Below are 20143 nucleotides of genomic sequence, written 5' to 3'. Positions count from 1 at the left end.
ACAGCAGCTGTAAAAACATCCAGTGTGCATGAAGCCTAAGAATTGGAGGCCTTCTACCTCAAGATAGTATATGCACCAACTACCTCCCAACTAAATCTTTTGCTTTACCATATCCACTGCTTTCTACGTCATATACCAGGGATCTGCAATTAGCGGACCTCCAGCTGTTTCAAAACTACAAGTCCCATCATGCCTCTGCCTTTGGGTTTCATGCTTGTGCCTGTCAGAGTCTTGCTTTGCCTCATGGGATTTGTAGTTCTGCAACAGCTGGAGGTCCGCTAATTGCATATCCCTGTCATATACCCTCAAATTAAAAGTCTGATCTTGACCATACTCCAGTTGAACTTTTATGCAAAAACTTTGAGTTTAGTTAAAGGTCATATTTCAAGCATCCATAACATATTACAGTTGAATACTACATAATGACCTAAATACGACTCAATGGAAAGCAGATTATAACAAACAGCATGAAAGTCAAGACTAGCAAAACAGGGCTGTAATCTCTAAAACACCTATAAAGGCATCCTTGGTAGAAGCTAACTATAATGTGCTATAAAGATGGTACTTAGTCTCTACTAGGATTGCAAAATTCGCTCCATCAGCTTCTTCTAAGTGCTTTAGGCAATGTTCAGATGAAGGGACAATGATGCATGTCCAGAAGAAAGAAGTTTTTAAATCAGTGTTTTTCACTGGGTAACACTTTGACTTTCACTAAACCTAAAAGATCACCTATAGATTTAATAATGAGGTCTGATTTTCCTGACATGACTGATGACACCCTGGTTTTAAAAGGCTGCTATAGAGTGGTCTAATGTGCAATGACAAATACTAAAGATGTGAACAGTTCTTTTTAGTCTATAGCAATACAAAGTGAAATTCTAAAATGTCAAATTCTGGCAAAAATGTATCGGTATCATAGAACACTTGTATAAGCGTTAACCAAATTTCACACACAGTTTTCATCATTTTAGATTAGTTCGAAAAGCTCTTCATTGGCAATCTTTAGTCTTGGGTCAATAAGATTGAATATCGTACTTATCGGCGTATAACACGCACTTTTTTTCCCCTTTAAAAGCAGGGGGAAATCACAGGTGCGTGTTATACGCCGATCCCCCGCAATTCTGAGCCTCTGGGCGGCTTTCAGCCGCCTTCGGCTCTTCTCGGCGGCTTTCGGCCGCCTTCAGCTCTTCTCTGCGGCTTTCTGCTCTTCTCAGCGCCTTCGGCTCTTCTCGGTGGCTTTCGGGCAATCTCGGCGGCTTTCGGCCATTCTCGGCGGCTTTCGGCCATTCTCGGCAGCTTTCGGCCATTCTCGGCAGCCGAAAGCTGCCGAGAACGGCCGAAAGCTGCAGAGAATGGCCGAAAGCAGCCGAGAACTTCCGCGCCGCCGAGATACATAGGACATCCGGCTCTGTATCTTGGCGGCGGCATTTAAAAAAAAAAAAAAAAACTGACAAGGCTGCAATGGTGGACAAGGCTGACTGACAAGCCTGCAATGGTGGACAAGGCTGCAATGGTGGACAAGGCTGCAATGGTGGACAAGGCTGATTGACAAGCCTGCAATGGTGGACAAGGCTGCAATGGTGGACAAGGCTGACTGACAAGCCTGCAATGGTGGACAAGGCTGCAATGGTGGACAAGGCTGACTGACAAGTCTGCAATGGTGGACAAGGCTGCAATGGTGGACAAGGCTGCAATGGTGGACAAGGCTGACTGACAAGTCTGCAATGATGGACAGGCTGCAATGGTGGACAAGGCTGACTGACAAGTCTGCAATGGTGGACAAGTCTGCAATGGTGGACAAGTCTGCAATGATGGACAAGTCTGCAATGATGGACAAGTCTGCAATGATGGACAAGGCTGCAATGATGGACAAGGCTGCAATGATGGACAAGGCTGCAGATGGACAATGATAAGGCTGCATTGATGGGCATTTAAATGTAAGTTTTTTTTTTCCTTAAACTTCCCTCCTAAAAGTTTTTTTCCTTAAAATTCCCTCCTAAACTTGGGGTGCGTGTTATACGCCGATAAATACGGTATCTCTTTATCATGCCTAAATACCGTATATACTCGAGTATAGGCCGACCCGAATATAAGCCGAGGCCCCCAATTTACCCCCAAAAAAACTGGCAAACTTATTGACTCGTGTATAAGCCGAGGGTAAGACATGCCTGTCCATCCCTGTGTGTGTGTCCGTCCATCCCTGTGTGTCCGTCCATCCCTGTGTGTCCGTCCATCCCTGTGTGTCCGTCCATCCCTGTGTGTGTGTGTCTCCATCCATCCATCCATCCCTGTGTGTGTGTGTGTATCCGTGTGTGTGTGTGTGTGTGTGTGTGTGTGTGTGTGTGTGTGTGTGTGTGTGTGTGTGTGTGTGTGTGTGTGTGTGTGTGTGTCCAGCCTACCTGTGTCCTGAGCCTTTGTCCCGAGCCTCCGTCCCGTGCCGAGCCTCCTTGCCTCCGTGCCTCGCCGCCGTGCCTCGCCGCCGTGCCTCGCCGCCGTGCCTTGCCTCCGGTCCCGTCCCGTCCCGTCCCGTGCCGTGCCGTCCTGTGCCTTGCCTCCGTCCCGTGCCCTCTTCGTTCGTCGGCGGCCATTGTAAAATTCAAAAGCTGCGCCGCCGCCTTCGCCTGTGATAGGCGGAACACTGAATTTCCCAGCAGCCTGTGTTCCGCCTATCACAGACGTCGTATCATCCTCGTCCGTAGTACGAGGATGATACGAAGTCCGTGATAGGCGGAACACAGGCTGCTGGGAAATTCAGTGTTCCGCCTATCACAGGCGAAGGGGGAGCCGGAGGCGCGGCTTTTGAATCAGAATGGCCGCTGTCTGTCTGCTCGACACGCTGATCGAGCGGGCAGACAGCGATGACTCGAGTATAAGCCGAGGGGGGCACTTTCAGCCTCAAAAAAGAGGCTGAAAATCTCGGCTTATACTCGAGTATATACGGTATATGTACAATTACCAATTACATACACAATGTTTAGTTGAAAAATACCAGATTGACGATATAACGTGCATGTTTGAGTTGTTATCATATGTTTTACCATATCGAAATTTGTGCAAAGATCTTGTTAAACTTAAATAAATTAATTGAAATGCAAAAGAAATATAAGCTTAATTAGTTCTGCTTTAACTGTGATGGCAGAAAAGTTTTCACCATCCTATAATTATAAAAAAAATAACATTATGTTACCGTGTTTCCCTGAAAATATGCCCGAGTCTTAATCTTAATAATTTTAGCAACAAAATACCCAATAATATAAAATACCCAGTAGGGCTTATTTTTGGAGTAGGGCTTGTCATGTGCTGTCTTCTCTCCCCATCTCCTTCCCTGCCTGTCAGGAATCCCCAGTGGCCAGTGGAACTGAGTAAAAGTTCTTGTAAAATCCTGGAATGCACTGTATTACAGTCTTTTATAATCTAAACTGTGCATGTTTCTGTAATCTATTTGTGATAAATACCTTCTGATAGCAAGGCTCGGAGCTTCCGTGACCCGCCTGATCGGTCTTCCCCGCTCCAAGCACTGAAGGGGGGGCCGAGATCCCCTACTGACAGTTGGCAGATGAGGAGGAGAGAAGAGCAGCGGGGGATCAGCTGAGTGTCGCTCTGCATTTCCATGGCCCGCCTGATCGGTCTTCCCCACTCCGAGCACTGGGGGAGGGGGGGGGGGAGATCCCCTGCTGACAGCTGGGAGAAGAGGAGAAGAGCAGCGGGGGGATCAGCTGAGAGCCAAGCGGCTCTGTAATGAAGGTATTTATCACAAATAGATTACAGAAACATGCACAGTTTACATTATATAATACTGTAATACAGAGCATTTTAGGATTTTACAACCACTTTAAATTAGGGCTTATTTTCAGGGTAGGGCTTATATTGCAGCCCTCCCCAAAAATCACAGGAGGACTTATTTTCGGAGTAGGTCTTATTTTCAGGGAAACACGGTAGATTACTATATAATCGTAACATCACATAGCCACTGAGTTCTAAGCAATAAAGACTTATTCACAAGAGGTCGTCACCGTACCGTCACTCTGAATGGCGTGGTGGCAGCGGGCTCCATGGTAGGACTTTTTTCTGCTGTGCTCCCCGGCATGCTCCGCCTCCTCCCCGACTTCTCAGATGGTGATTCTGCTTTAAAAACAGAAAAAGAAGAAAGTCAGGTAAGAATGTACTAAATGTGATGAATCAGAATAATAAAACACAAGTAGCGCAGCAATCGCAGCGGAATCCTCACACCATCATAGCTGTAAATGAAACTCGGAGACTCAAGACACGAACTCGGCCATGAAGCTCATTATTCCGAGATGGAATGAAACAGTTTTAGGCACCAATTACGAGCCACGATATCTGGGAGATAGGTATGTATCTTCTGTTACAAATAAATAAATATCACTGAATATATATCAACTCAAAGCCAAGATTTGGGTGTCACATGTCACAATCATTAATCAGAATCAGCTGAGCATATACAGTACCATATGATTGTACTATTTTCTTCAGATCTATAAACGACTATGTAATACACAGGCCTGTATGATTGGATACAATGTAATTGCACTGCCTACTCTAAGCCCCTGTACACACGGTCGGAGATTTCGACAAGCAAATCCGTCGGATTTTGTCCGTCGGATCTTGTCCGAAACTGTTGCATACACACGGTCGGACAAAGTTGTTGAAAAATTCGATCCTTCAGAACGTGATGACGTAATTTCGTTACGATGGGACTAGTAGCCAATAGCTTTGATGTAGGAATTTGATCTGAGCATGCCTGGCACTTGGTCCGATCAAAATTCGATACACATGATCGGAGTATGTCCAATCGAACCAGTTGGTCGGGAAATATTTCCAACAAGTTGGAAATTTGGGTCTGACGGATATTCCGACGGAAACATTCCGATGCATACCACACACAGTCGGATTATCCGACAACACGGTCCGATAGGACACATTCCGACGGATTCTCCGACCGTGTGTACAAGGGCTAAAGCAAGGTTTCTCCACCTTTTTAAGTTACAGCACCCTTTAAAAGTATGCAGCACTTTCTGCACAGGGAAAACACAGTTCACCACTAGGGCACATAGAAAACAATTGGTCTTTATGCGCCTTGTTCCAATACCAAGACTGGCTTGATCTATGGTGTGATGAAGAAAAATCGAGACATGCTGCATTTTTCTGAAGAGCACTGGATGCTTCCACATATCAGCACACCACAGCAACAGTGTTGCTTCTTGAAATAAAATTTAAAAGAGAAGTTTGGGAATTGAGAAAAAAAAAAAAAACACATCCCTACTCACCTAGTATGCTGCATCTGTTCCCAGCCGACTCTAAGCCCCAGAGAACTGAGCACACACACCGCTGATTGCTTTTGGGCTTCAGTCTGCAGAGAGCCAGTGACTGTCACTGGAGCGCTGGGCTGAGGCTCTTAGTGGTTCACTGAGAGGCTGAGCCAGCTGCCGATCCAGGTATCTAGGTGGGATTCCGACTGTATAGGCAAGATCACTCCAGACCCTGGACCAGCTGAGAGATGTCAGCCAACAGCGAGCTTTAGCCTTGCCGATAGCTAAAAAAGGGTCAGAATGAAGCGCACTGCGAACAATAGGAGAGGTATAGCCAAAATAGCTTTGGCCATACTTCTCCTTTAAGAAAAAAGAAGAAAAGTAAACTGTAAAACTAGACATACATACTAGACATACACTGATCAAAATTTGGTCAGTATCAGCCAGTTCCGGTTGGTTTTCAATCAGTGTGTGGCTGTCCCCGCTCAACAGAAGTTATAGGGATATGCTGGAAAATTTTAAGATGAATGAAGCCACCACATCTAAGAACTGATAAGCTGCACCTGTGGTGGCTGGTGCTCCCATCAGTCGGGGGGGGGGGGGGGGCGGCAACAAACAAACTTGAGATACCTGCCCCCCCATTGCTCCAGCCCGCCACCGCACACCAACTCCCCAATCGCTTGCTGATCGATCGTCACGTACCCCATTCAGGCCGTGGCTGCGACTCCGCCCCCCCCCCTCCATGTCTCAGCGGTCCCTGCGTCTCCTCCCAGCAAATGGGGTCTTCGGACTCCTGGCCTGATTGGCCAGGAGTAGAAATAGGAAGACATTAGTGAATATTAATTTGCCAATGTCACACAACTGGGTGGGCCCAGGGCACAGTGCTCTGCTCCCCAAGCCCACCTTTTTTGAAGCCAATTAGCCTCAGGCTCTAATCATGTGCTTCAAAAAATAAATAAAAAACCCTATTGAAATCCATGTGTCCAGCGCTCTGCATGTAGATTAGAAGCTGGGTGCATGGATTAGGGGAGCAGCGCCCTTTATGGATGGGCCACCACTAAGCACAGTGAACTGTGTTTACAGACAGTGATTTTTGGAAGTATTCCTGAGCCCATGCAGTGATTTTTCGTCACAGAATCAGGCCTGCTTTTAATGCAGTGTCTTCTGAGAACCCGAAGATCACAGGCATCCAATATTGCGTTTAGGCATTGTCCCTTGTGCACAGAGATTTCTCCAGCTACTCAAAATCTTTTGATGATATCATGTTTGATGGTATCATGTAGTGTAGATGACATATTTAACCAGTTCCGGACCAGCTGCCACAGTTATACTGCGGCATATTGGCTCGGCGTCGTAGTTATACGGCGGCCAGAATGATCAGATTTGCTTCAGAACCGATCAGTCTTCAGACCCAGGCCAACAATTTCTGGCCTGTATCTGGTGATCGGTTCTGGTGAATGAAATCCTTCCCCTGCTTGTAAGTGCAAACACAGGAAGGGGAAGTGATGTCATCTCCCCTCGTTTTTCTTCCCTCTCTATTGTTCTCTCTCTTATGTTCACTTTCTATTGTCTGCTCTCTATTGTTCTATATCTATTGTTCTCTCTCTTTTGTTGCTGTATTTTAGAACTGTAATGTTTTATTGTATTTGCTTTGCAGGTATGGTATGTCTTAAGCCCCATACACACTATTAGTTTTTCTGCTGAGTTTTTCCTTCAGGTTTACCAAAACCATGTAGTGCAAGGGCCTGCCTGATTGCATACAAATTAAAACTCCTAAGGTTTGACCTCATATTATATGGTTTTGGTAAATCTGAAGGAAAAACTCAGCAGAAAAACTGATAGTGTGCATGGGGCTTTACTGTTATACTGTTATTGTTAACCATCATTTGCTTAGCAGGCACGCCATTCAGCTGCAGCACGGGTTTATTTATTCTGGCAGCAACAGCCTTTGCTCCCACGATACGCAAAGCCATGACTCCAGCGCTGTAGGCGATTTCACCACCACAGTTAAAAAAAAAAAAAAAAAAGAGCATATATGCCGAAGCATGGAGGCAGAGGTGAAGGAACAATTTGCTCCTAACATTAGGGGTGGATTGCCCCCATGCTCCGGCATATATTTTTTAGGCACAGATTGAGTTAAAAAATCAAGTCGTTTTATTGTGTTAATGTTTTATAGTTAGCATAGTTTGCTTTTCAGGTACGCCATTCAGCTGCAGCACTGATTTACTCTCATGATGCGTAAATCAGCGACTCCAGCACTGTAGGAGGTGATTTCACCCCACAGTTAAAAAAAAAAAAAAAAAAAAGGGTGCATGCATGCCCATCATTAGAAGTGGGTGGATGAAGGGCAGTATTCTAATGGAGGGCATACCCATCGATCAATCTTTTTTTCATTCAGCCCATAGGCTGCAGAAAAAAAAGAACATTACAATATATGCCCAACAAGGACCAGCAACGTACTGGTATGGTGGTTATACCAGAATGATACCTGCAGGTTTAGTTATCATCTTGGTATCATTCTTTTCAACCAGCGATCAGCTTTCATGTAAAAGCAATCTTAGCAGTCAATTAGCCTATAGACTGCTTTTACAAGCAGTGAAAACATTGAGAATCCAGTCGGTGATTCCGCCAGCTGACCATTGAGCTGATTGGAGACCAGAATGGCTCTAATCATCTCTATAGCCTAAGAAACCAGAAGCTACAAGCATTTCATTACTTAGGTTTCGCAGGATATAAACAGCGCTATTGGGAAATTGGGAAAGCATTTTATCACACCAATCTTGGTGTGGTCAGATGCTTTGAGGGCAGAGGAGATCTAGGGTCTAATAGACCCCAATTTTTTCAAAAAAAGAGTACCTGTCACTTACTATTGCTATCATAGGGGATGTTTACATCCCCTGAGATAACATTAAAAATGATAAAGAAAAAAAAAGGAACAGTTTAAAAAAAAAAGAAAAAAAAAAGCACCCCTGTCCCCCCCCCCCCCGCTCACACGCAAAGGCGAACACAAGCGTCGGTCTGGTGTCATATGTAAACAGCAATTGCATCGTGCATGTGAGGTATCACCGCAAACGTCAGATCGAGGGCAGTAGACCTCCTCTGTAAATCCTATAAAGGCTTTTAAAAATGTATGTAGTTTGTTGCCGCTGCACGTTTGTGCACAATTTTAAAGCATGTCGTGTTTGGTATTCATGTACTCAGCATAAGATCATCTTTTTCATTTCATCAATATAGTGTGTTTTAGTGTATTAAAAATAAAAAAAGTGTTTTTTTCCCCCAAAAAATGGCTTTTGAAAAATCACTGCGCAAATACTGTGTTGAAAAAAAAATGCAACACCTACCATTTTAATCTGTAGGGCCTTTGCTTTAAAAAAAATATCTAATGTTTGGGGTTCAAAGTAATTTTCTTGCAAAAAAAAAAAAGGATTTGTCTTCAGGTGGTTAGAAGAGTGGGTTATGTGTGAAATAAGCTTTTAAATGTTATGCATAAAATGCCAGGACAGTTCACCCCCCCCCCCCCCCCCATGACCTCTTTTTGGAAAGTAGACACTCCAAGCTATTTGCTGATAGGCATGTTGAATACAAGAAATATTTTATATTTTGCCAAAAGTTTCCGCAAAATTACAAACTTATTATTTTTTTTTTTTGCCCAAAATTGTCACTAAATGATATATTGCTCAAACATGCCATGGGCATATGTGAAAATACACCCCAAAATACATTCTTCTGCTTCTCCAGAGTATGGGGATACCACATGTGAGACTTTTGGGAGCCTAGCCGGGTACAGGACCCGAAAACCAATCGCTGCCTTCAGGCTTTCTAAGGGCGTAAAATGGTGATTTCCCTTCCTCACTACCTATCACCGTTTCGGAGGCCATGAAATGTCAAGATACCCCATTTTGGAAAGTAGACACTTCAAGCTATTTGCGGAGAGGCATGTTGAGTCCATGGAATATTTTATATTTTGCTACAAGTTTTGGGAAAATTACAATTTTTTTTTTTTTTACACAAAGTTGTCACTAAATGATATATTGTCCAAACATAGCGTGGGTATATGTGGAATTGCACCCCAAAATGCATTCTGCTGCTTCTTATATAAGTCTTATATTTTTAAATTAAAATCATTAACATGTTATACTTACCTGCTCTGTGCAATGGTATTGCAGACTGTGGCCCCCGAACCTCCTTATTTGGGTTCCCCCGCCAATGCTTTTCGCTCCTCATCTTCAGTGTCTGCCACCATAGCAAACCGCTTGCTATGGAGGCAGACATGCGGGCTTAGGCCCCTCCTAACAATATTTGATTGACAGCAGCAGGAGTCAATGGCTCTCGCTTCTGTCTCTGTGCCTGTGAGTAGAGGGAGAGAGGAGAGAAGAGATGTAGTCGTGCACAGAGCTGGATCGATATAGCACTCAGGTAAGTATTTGGGGGGGGGGAGTGACAGCAATTTGTAAAATGTTTGGTCTTAATACAGTAAAAGTATTAAAGTGGTTCTAAAGGCTGAGGGTTTTTTTTTCTTTTTTAATTCATGCATTCTATGCATAAAGGTAAAAATAATTCTGTGTGCAGCATCCCACCCAGCCCCCCCTAATACTCACCTGAGCTCCATCGTGATCCAGCGATATGCACAAGTATCTCAGCTCTCCGGGGACTCTCCCTCCTCATTGGCTGAAATCACAAACAGTGAGCCAATGAGGAGAGCCATGGCTCCATGTCTCAATGGACATGCATCGGCTCGGGACCATGCATGCTTGGGTGCCCTCATTGCAAGCTGCTTGCTCTAGGGGGGCAATCGACTGGAGGGAGGGGCCAGGAGGGCCCGTGGGGGACCCGAGAAGAGGAGAATCAGGGCTGCTCTGTGCAAATCCTTTATACAAAGCAGGTAAGTATGACATATTTTTTTTTTTTAATTTGTGCCTTTAATTTTACTTTAGGCTGCGTTCACACATATGCAAATTGGATATGCATCCAATTCGCATGACAGGAGAGTATGACCGGCTCTCCTCTGAGTCAGTTCATACAGCCCCGGGGCAGCTGCGGTCCGCATTGAAGAAGGGTCCTTTTCCCTTTTCTGATCTGATTAAGGTGTGAATTCAGGAAGAAACTCCGACCTGATTCACACCTGAAACTGGGACGCACCAGACCCCGAGCTCTGAGCCGCGTCCGCACCATATGTGAACGGAGCCTTAAGAAGAAAAAGTTTTTAGCTTTAAAGACACTTTACAGTATAAACAAAGGCATATTTTTTTTTTTTTTGGATAGAGTGGAGAGAGATTAGAAGACCTGTCAGGTTTTCAATGGTGTCTGTGCTCCTACTGGGGAGGTTAACCTTGTCTGTTAGTCTTTTGAGTGGTCTCCTGTTTTGGCTATGGGGAAGGAAGTGAAGAGAAATTATCCCAATGGGATTCGGATGGCAAAAAAAAAAAAAAAAAAACAACAACAGGTTGGTTTTTCACCTTGTAAGCCCTTGTACACACGGTCGGACATTCCGACAACAAAATCCGTCGGATTTTGTCCGAAACTTGTGTTGCATACACACGGTCGGACAAATTTGTCGGAAAATCCGATCGTGCGTAACGTGACGACGTTATTTCGTTACGGCGGGACTACGTTCAGGCTAGTAGCCAATAGCTTTGGTCTAGGAATTTGATCTGAGCATGCGTGGCACTTTGTCCGATTGGAATTCTCTACACACAATCGGACAAAGTCTGATCGGATCATGTTGTCGGAACGTTTTAGAGCCCAGCTCTAAAACTTTGTCCGTCGGATATTCCGACGGAAACAGCCCGATGGAGCCCACACACAGTCGGATTATCTGACAACACGGTCCGATCGGACATTTTCCGTCGGAATGTCCGACTGTGTGTACAAGGGCTAAGGCTTTTCACCCTGTAAAGCCAAAGGCTGGATTCACACCTATGCATTTTTTGCGCTTTTTGCAGATTTGCCCTACAGAACATGTTCCATAGGAAACCATGTTAAATGGACTGCAGTGCAAATCTGCAAAATGCAAAAAGCACTAAAACTGCATAAGTGTAAATCCAGCCTAAGGCTGGGTTCACACTGCTGCGGTGACGAGATCGGATGTGATTCACACCGCACTGCAGATCACATGCGATCTCTGTGCGATGCGAGTTCAGCCATACAGATAGTATGGCTGAATTCGCATCACATCCAGCCCAAACTCGCACAGGACCCTTTTTTTGGTCCGCAGCAGAATCGGATCGCATGGGTGTTCACACCATGCGATCCGATTCCAGTCCGAGTTTGCAGATCGTACTGCGATGTGCGAACTGATCTGGGGGTTTCATTAACTTTTCACTGACACTCCCAGCAGTTCGCCTAGGGCTGTGTGAACTGCCGCCGAGAGGCATGCGATGCGGGAACCTGCAGTAGATTTTCAGTGTTGCCGCATCGCAGCAGTGTGAACCCAGCCTAAGTGTCCATGCACACATTGCGAGTTATTTACAAAGGCAAATCCACTTTGGACTACAAGTGCACTTGGGAGTGCAGTCGCTGTAAATCTGAGAGGGACATGCAAGGAAAATAGAAAAACATCAATATTAGCTTGCACGTGATTGGATGATAAAATCAGCAACTTGTAGTGCAAAGTGGATTTGCCTTTCGCAAATAAGCCCCATAGACTTTTACGGACGTATTAGAAAAGCCGCATTTAAAGGTTATGTGTGTGTGTGTGTGTGTGTGTGTGGGGGGGGGGGGGTGAACATCAATAACGCATTCCGGAGAGGCGCTGAGGAGCAGAAAAAAACATGCAACTTGTCTAAAAAAAAAAAATTGCACTTGACAGCCCTTTCCAGCCTGCTACCCATCAAATATGTGTATGTATTGTGGGAGTTATTAGATGTAGGCACAGCCAAATTCCAGGCCACACCCCCTTCTTCCACCTACTACTCTCCAAACAAACCTCTCTCTGTATGTATAGATATTGTGTCAGCCGGCTTCTAAAAACACTTCTATGGATAATATTCCTCGGCACCATTGCATCTGCCCAGATCTTTCCACCGTCATTGCGCCAGACATGCACTTTGTCCTGCAGCTCTTCTTCCTTCCAAAGACTCGTGTACAGGGAATCGGTCACAATGCAAAATACCTGTGCAAGAAGCCTCTGACGCAAGCTTTTAGAATTGTATGAAAAAGTTGCAGTTGTTCTAAGAGGACAATATTTTCCACGTGGCAGGATTATTTGCGTCCGGTACAAAGAGAAAACGTTGAAGGGAGGATGATTTGCACCATGCAACAGATGCAACAGAAGGTAAAAGATTTAGTCAGCAAAATTCTTCCTCTTTTTCATTCCTAAATCTGGATTTTGTGAAGTGCTGATTTGTGACATCATCTCTTCCCCCACAGCAGCAGATGTGAAACGAATAAGAAGCAGAACATGCTCACCTGGAACGAACGTCTCTATAGCTGTGAAGGGCAGATGAAAAGGCTGCGACTGGCAAAACGAATGCGTTGATATAGTAATTTCCTGAGACACTGTGCTATGTAAATCACCTGTTCCCTCAACGCACTTTGTAAGTTGTATGAGAAGCTTTAATTATAAGCAGCACAGAATATATCACATCATTTCCCACAATCCACCACAGGCACAACGCTGCAAAAATATTTCCAAATCCTACTATTCCTATCGGTGTTGTCTGTAGTCAATGGATAGGCTGAATTCTCTGAGCTGTATCTAGTGAATGAAAAAGCTGCAATCTCTCTGCCGTCTCTGGTGAAAAGCTATATGCTTCCTTCTTGAGTGCTGCATTTAGTAAATATATAGGCTATATTCTTACCCCTGATTCTAACAAATGGATAGGCTGCATTCTCAGTGCGGTCTCTAGTGAATGGATAGGCTGCATTCTCAGTGCTGTCTCGGGTGAACGGATAGGTTGCATTCTCAGTGCCGTCTCTAGTGAATGGATAGGTTGCATTCTCAGTGCTGTCTCTAGTGAATGGACGGGCTGCATTCTCAGTGCCGTCTCTAGTGAATGGATAGGTTGCATTCTCAGTGCTGTCTCTAGTGAATGGATAGGTTGCATTCTCAGTGCTGTCTCTAGTGAATGGACGGGCTGCATTCTCAGTGCCGTCTCTAGTGAATGGATAGGTTGCATTCTCAGTGCTGTCTCTAGTGAATGGATAGGTTGCATTCTCAGTGCTGTCTCTAGTGAATGGATAGGTTGCATTCTCAGTGCTGTCTCTAGTGAATGGATAGGTTGCATTCTCAGTGCTGTCTCTAGTGAACGGATGGGTTGCATTCTCAGTGCCGTCTCTAGTGAATGGATAGGTTGCATTCTCAGTGCTGTCTCTAGTGAATGGACGGGCTGCATTCTCAGTGCCGTCTCTAGTGAATGGATAGGTTGCATTCTCAGTGCCGTCTCTAGTGAATGGATAGGTTGCATTCTCAGTGCCGTCTCTAGTGAATGGATAGGTTGCATTCTCAGTGCTGTCTCTAGTGAATGGATAGGTTGCATTCTCAGTGCTGTCTCTAGTGAATGGATAGGTTGCATTCTCAATGCTGTCTCTAGTGAATGGATAGGCTGCATTCTCAATGCTGTCTCTAGTGAATGGATAGGCTGCATTCTCAATGCTGTCTCTAGTGAATGGATAGGTTGCATTCTCAGTGCTGTCTCTAGTGAATGGATAGGTTGCATTTTCAGTGCTGTCTCTAGTGAATGGGTAGGTTGCATTTTCAGTGCTGTCTCGGGTGAACGGATAGGCTGCATTCTCAGTGCTGTCTCTAGTGATTGGATAGGTTGCATTCTCCATGCTGTCTCTAACCACTTCCATACCAAGCCTATTCTCACACTTCTCTCCTACATGTAAAAATCATATTTTTTTTTGCTAGAAAGTTACTCAGAACCCCCAAACATTATATATTTTGTTTCAGCAGACACCCTAGGGAATAAAATGGCGGTTATTGCAACTATTTATCTCGCACAGTATTTGCACAACAATTTTTTGAACTTTTTTTTTGGAAAAAAAAAAGTTTCATGATTTAAAAAATAACAAAACAGCCCAATTCTTTTATATAATGTGAAAGATGATGTTACGCAGAATAAATAGATACCCAGCATGTCATGCTTGCGCACACTCATGGAATGATGCCAAACTTCAGTACTTATATATTTATTATTTATTTTACTATATTAATATTTTTTTTCTACTTTCTTTTACAACATTTTTTTTTTTGGATCACTTTTATTCCTATTACAAGGAATGTAAACATCCCTTGTAATAGAAATCAATCGTGACAGGTCCTCTTTATGGAGTGATGTGGGGTCAATAAAACCCTGCATCTCTCCTCCAGGCTGGAAAGCATGAGATCGGAAAAAAAAATCCACAATCTCACGTTTAAGAGCTGCGATTGCGGCTTTGTTTACATCCGCGGCCCGGACGTGACGTCATAATGTCGCGCCGGGCCTCCGACGGTCATAGAGAAGACCGGTGACAATCTAGTGACAAAATACAAGAGATAGTCAGACACAGCAGACATGTTACATGAGAGGGTCATAGACTGCAGACATAATACAAGAGATGGTTAGAGACCGCAGACATGGTACAGGAGATGGTCAAGAGACTGCAGACATGATACAAAAAATGGTCAGAGGCTGCGGATATGCTGCAGGAGACCTTCAGAGGCTGTGAACACGCTATAGGAGTTGTTAGAGATGCTTGAGTAGACAGTCATAGACTGGAGACACATTACATGAGATTGCTGGATATTTTTGCTGTAACAGGGCAATAAGGACACAGATTAGTGTCAGCAGAGGCCCCGAGGGCTGCACAATGAGAATCCAAGAGCCGCAAGCAGCCCCTGGGCCACGAGTTAAACACCAGGACTCTAGTCAATGGATAGGCTGCATTTTAATTTCTGTATCTAGTGAATGAAAAAGCTGCAATCTCTCTGCCGTCTCTGGTAAAAAGCTATATGCTTCCTTCTTGAGTGCGGCATTTAGTAAATATATAGGCTATATTCTTACCCCTGCTTCTAACAAATGGATAGGGCTGCATTCTCAGTGCTGTCTCCAATGATTGGACAAGGCTGCATTTCTCCATGCTCTCTCTAGTAAATGGATAGGTTATATTCTAAGTGCAGTCTCTAATGAATGCTTAGGCTATATCCTCAGTGCAGTCTCTAATGAGTCTCATCTTGGGAGAAAGAATATAGAGGGTTTTTTTTGTATTTTTTTTTTGTTTTTTTTCTCCCATGCACTGAGAATGTATACACATATGTCCTCTTCATGTTTTTTAGATTGCATTTTTCCAAAACAAAATATGCAAAAAATTAATGATCCCTGAAGAAGGAGCATAGTGAGAATCCGTAACGCGTAGGCTACATTGAATGCACAGTGTTCATCCGTTTAATTGTCTTGTACCTTCTAAATGCACACGTTTTTAACGAGTTCGTTCAACAACATTATGCCTTTGGAAAAATAATTATAAAACATACATACTGTTTCAACAATATGATTGTATGAAGGAATTAATGTTCTGTACTTTTTTGAATATTTAAAATTGATGTGTTTTTTTTTTATTTTTATTTTGTTTCAATAAAGATACTTTATATAGTTTTTACAAAATTATTGTAAAGTGTTACAGTTTATGCCTAAAAAGTCTCGCCCTTCTTGAGGGGAAAACTTTTGATATTTTCCAATTTTGGGATGCTGGCTACAAGTAGTGGAATATTTTCTATGCCTCTTAATTTTTGATTTTTAGTCTCTAATGAATGGATAGGTTATATTCTCAGTGCAGTATCTAAAGAATGGATATGCTCTAGTGAATAAAAACGCTGCAATCTCTGTGCTGTCTTAGCCCTTGTACACACAGTCGGACATTCTGACAACCAAATCCGTTGGATTTTGTCTGACGGATTTTGTCCGAAACTGTTGTATACACACAGTCGGACAAAGTTGTCGGAAAATCCGACTGTAGATAACGTGATGACGTTACTTCGTTACAACGGGACTACGTTCAGGCTAGTAGCCAATAGCTTTGGTCTAGGAACTTGATCTGAGAATGAGTGGTACTTTGTCAGTCAGAGTAGGCTACACATGATCGGAGTATGTTCGATCGGAGCATTTTGTCGGAAAATTTTACCGGCAAGTTGGAAAAGTTGGCCCGTCGGATATTCCGACGGAAACAGTCCGATGGAGACCACACACAGTCGGAATATCCGACAAAATGGTCCGATAGGAAACATTCCGTCGGAATCTCCGACTGTGTGTACAAGGGCTTAGCGAAATGGATTGTCTACTTTCTGCAGTCTCTGGTGAAGAGATATAGGGGTAGATTTACTAAAACTGGTGCATACAGAGTCTAGTGCAGCTGTGCATAGTATCCAATCAGCTTCTATTTCAGCTTGTTCAATTAAGCTTTGACAACAAAATCAGGAAGCTGATTGGTTACTATGCATAGCTGCACGAGATTCCGTGTACACTTGCTTTAGCAAATCCCCCCTATAGGCTTCCTTCTTCAACGCTGCATTTAGTGAATATAGAGGCTTTATTCTTACCACTGCCTCTACTGAACGGATAGGATATATTCTTAGTGAATGGATAGGCTGCATCCTACGTACATCTTCCTGCGTTTGTATAGGCGGCATTCTCAATCCTTTTTCCATTGAATGGGAAGGCTACATCCCCGGTGCTTTCTCTAGTGCATTTTAGTGCTGCCAACATTTGTGCGTTTGAAAGCGAAGGATTTGATGGTTCTCCAAGTATGCTTGGACTTGTAGTTCGCCAGCAGCTACTCTGTTGTTCTCGTCTGCATGGTACTCTGCAGATTGTGGATATCAAAGCAAATGTTTCATGCAGTTATATATTGTGTGCTTTACTATATAACAAAACCATCACAGATAATCTGCCTACACAGCACTTATCCTTCTCACAAGGATAGAAGAAAATTCAGCACGTATTTGAGTTTCTATAAGAGATTGTTTTCAGCTCACAAAACAAAAGCTACTGAGTTTACTAAGCACAAAAAGCCCTTGTACTGCTATAAAACCACATAAAAACACAATTCAGACCCTGCGTTACCCCACTAATTTGCCATCACAAACCCGACATCGTTCTGGCTGAGAGCCAATCACAGCCCTACGTTCTGAAAGACAATATTGCCATGGTAACTGGCGTCTTTATAAAGTCCCCTCAGGAGTGATAGAAATCACTGCTAGGACACCAGAATCAAGGCCGCCAGGCGTACAATACCGTGTCGCCATTAGCATGTTCTGTGAATTATCACTGATCGTATGAAAGTGCGACGATCCCGGCGGCAGGAAATCCTTCAACATAACTTTATTCTGTGGCAAGCAAAGATTTCTATGCCAGAGCCTAAAGGCAAAAAGTACGTGAATATTTACTTGTAGAAGTTAAAAGGATCAAAGCAACTTTATTGTATACAGAAACTGAGAGGGAAACATAACCACATTTCTGTAAATAAACTCTTCCTGCTGATAAAAACACACCAAAAATTATATTTATCTTCGCTGGATACTTTCCCTTATTTTACACAAATCTCTATTAAATACAGTACTTGGGCATTTCAAGTCATTTTACCCTCATGACCTTTAACCTTTTTCCCTTTCTACTGATGTACCCCGAGAGCTCAACGTTCTGCCGGTTCAAAGTTACAGCCGTATTAACCACTTCAGCCCCGGACCATTTGGCTGGCCCAAGACCAGAGGGTTTTTTGCGATTCGGCACTGCGTCGCTTTAACCTCCCTGGCGGTACGATTATTTCAGATTTTAGGTGCTGAAAGCGGTACAATTATTTTGCATGGAAATTTGGCGTTTTATTTTGTAGTCCTGTAATTCTTAGGAATAACTCACTTAAATCTGTCCAAACCAGAGTCTAGCAGACATCCCGGGTATGATAACGTTTGAAAAATGAAATCATAAATTATAATATAATAAACAACTCTAAATAATTATACCAAATAATAATATAATAATAATAAAAAAAAATCAATAATGTAATCAAATCAAAAACACTGAAATTTGCTCAGTTGCAGAATTGTCACTGTCATTACTTTTCAGTGTTTGATGACGGATCTCCCCACCGCTTAATTCTGCGAGTGATTCTAATTTATTGTCGCTGTTTTCTAGCTGGTCTAAAATCATTTTTTGATGTAAATGGACAGTTTTGGTCGCTATGGACAATCTCCAGTTTCCAGGCATAAAGAACAGTTTTTATAATATAAAACTGCATGCAGGGCACTGGGCAGAACACTAGGGACAAAGGGGATGTGAACTAATTACATTCAGCAATGTAATCTGTAAGATTACATTATACTGTATGTAATGTGTGTGTTTTACTTTTTGAATTTGGCGCCGTTCTCCATCCCTGTGTGTCGCAACGCTCGCAGGGCACGGAGCTCGGCTCCGTGATACATTGAGCGGAGGACGAGCCGCTCGTACAGCAGGGGGGACGTCGCTGGATCCAGGGGACAAGGTAAGTAAAGTCTCCCTGCATTTAACGATGTGGTCCCGAGTCTGGCTCGGGGTTACCGCTTTTGGTACAAAATCTCCACCCCTAGCCAGACTCAGGAATACCGCCAGGGGGGGTTAACTGACAATTGCGCGTCCGTGCGACGTGGCTCCCAAACAAAATTGGTGTCCTTTTTTCCCCACAAATAGAGCTTTCTTTTGGTGGTATTTCATCACCCCTGCAGTTTTTATTTTTTGCGCTATAAACAAAAAAAAGGGGACAATATTGAAAAAAAAATAAAACGCATTATTTTTTAATTTTTGCTATAATAAATATCCCCCAAAAAATATATAAAACATTTTTTTTTCTCAGTTTAGGCCGATAAGTATTGCAATAAGCGTTTATTGTTGGTTTGCGCAAAAGTTATAGCGTCTACAAAATAGGGGATAGTTTTATGGCATTTTTAATAATATTTTTATTTACTAGTAGTGGTAGCGATTTGCGATTTTTTTTACTGTGACATTATGGCGGAACAGATCGGACACTTTTTGTGCTATTTTGGAACCATTCACATTTATATAGCGATCAGTGCGATTAAAAATGCACCGATTACTGTGTAAATGTGACTGGCAGTGAAGTGGTTAACCAGTAGGGGGCGCTGCAGGGGTTAACTGTGTCCTAGGGATGTGTTCTAACTGTGGGGGGGGGGGGGTTTACTTCCTCTTTAAAAGGGATGGGACCAAACCATTTACCACTTACGGGGGGGGGGGGGGGGGGCTTACAATGATCATCCTTCCTTTATGTAAAAAACTTTTATCCCAAAAGGAACAAAAACTGTTGAATGGTAGCTGAAACTTGGCTTCAATGTGTTAGTGTATCTAAATCAGCTAGTACATTTAACACTCCCCCCCCCCCCAGACTAACAACGTTTCTGTCCAAAGATGCCTCTGTTGTTCCCTTATCCAGACATACATGTGTGTTACTGGCCAGATGACAAAGTGAAAACAACGGAAAGCCTAAAAAAAAAAAAAAAAAAAAAAAAAAAAAGGGAAAAATTAGTCCAATATCTAAATGTCTTTTTTTTGTTTTGAGTTTATTACCACTTTAATTATAACCATGAAAAAACTTTGACCAAGTTATATGTCTCATAAGAACCTGTGTCTAGGTATTTCAATCTGTACACCCCTTTACCAGGGAGGGTAACCCTGAGGCTAGAATTTCAAGAAAATATGAATGTAAGCTATACTGCCAAGGACTTCCCAAATATTTGCTGCAAAAGCATACACACAGCTTGGATACGGGAGCTTCCTCCTGGGTACAGAGGCAGGCAGAGCAGGTGGGATCTAGTGCCAAGTACATCAGGTGCTGTGTTGATATGTGTAACAGGATAATTGGTTCACTTTATTTTCAATCCTTTAGATACCCGACAAAGCTGTCAGCAT

At 43.3% G+C, this 20143-nt stretch overlaps 1 protein-coding gene across 10 annotated transcripts in view; it reads right to left on the bottom strand.

The window, feature by feature from the left end:
• Positions 1 to 20143, bottom strand: part of DAB2IP (DAB2 interacting protein) — a 673590-nt gene that overhangs the window by 445443 nt on the left and 208004 nt on the right. For 7 of the 10 annotated variants that reach the window (XM_077479176.1, XM_077479181.1, XM_077479175.1 and 4 more), the window contains exon 2: positions 4019 to 4125. In XM_077479176.1, coding sequence (XP_077335302.1) covers positions 4019 to 4087 — 69 coding nt within the window. In that variant the 5' untranslated portion in view covers positions 4088 to 4125. The remainder of the gene's footprint in view (positions 1 to 4018; positions 4126 to 20143) is intronic. The other 3 variants (XM_077479177.1, XM_077479182.1, XM_077479171.1) reach the window with 1 other exon arrangement.

This window comes from Lithobates pipiens, unplaced genomic scaffold (assembly GCF_037356315.1).
Source record: "Lithobates pipiens isolate NorthernLeopardFrog02 unplaced genomic scaffold, aLitPip1_a1.2 Scaffold_14, whole genome shotgun sequence".
Classification (NCBI taxonomy): Eukaryota; Metazoa; Chordata; class Amphibia; order Anura; family Ranidae; genus Lithobates; species Lithobates pipiens.
The sequence above is the reverse complement of the archived record's forward strand: the minus strand, read 5'-3'. Positions and strand labels throughout refer to the sequence as shown.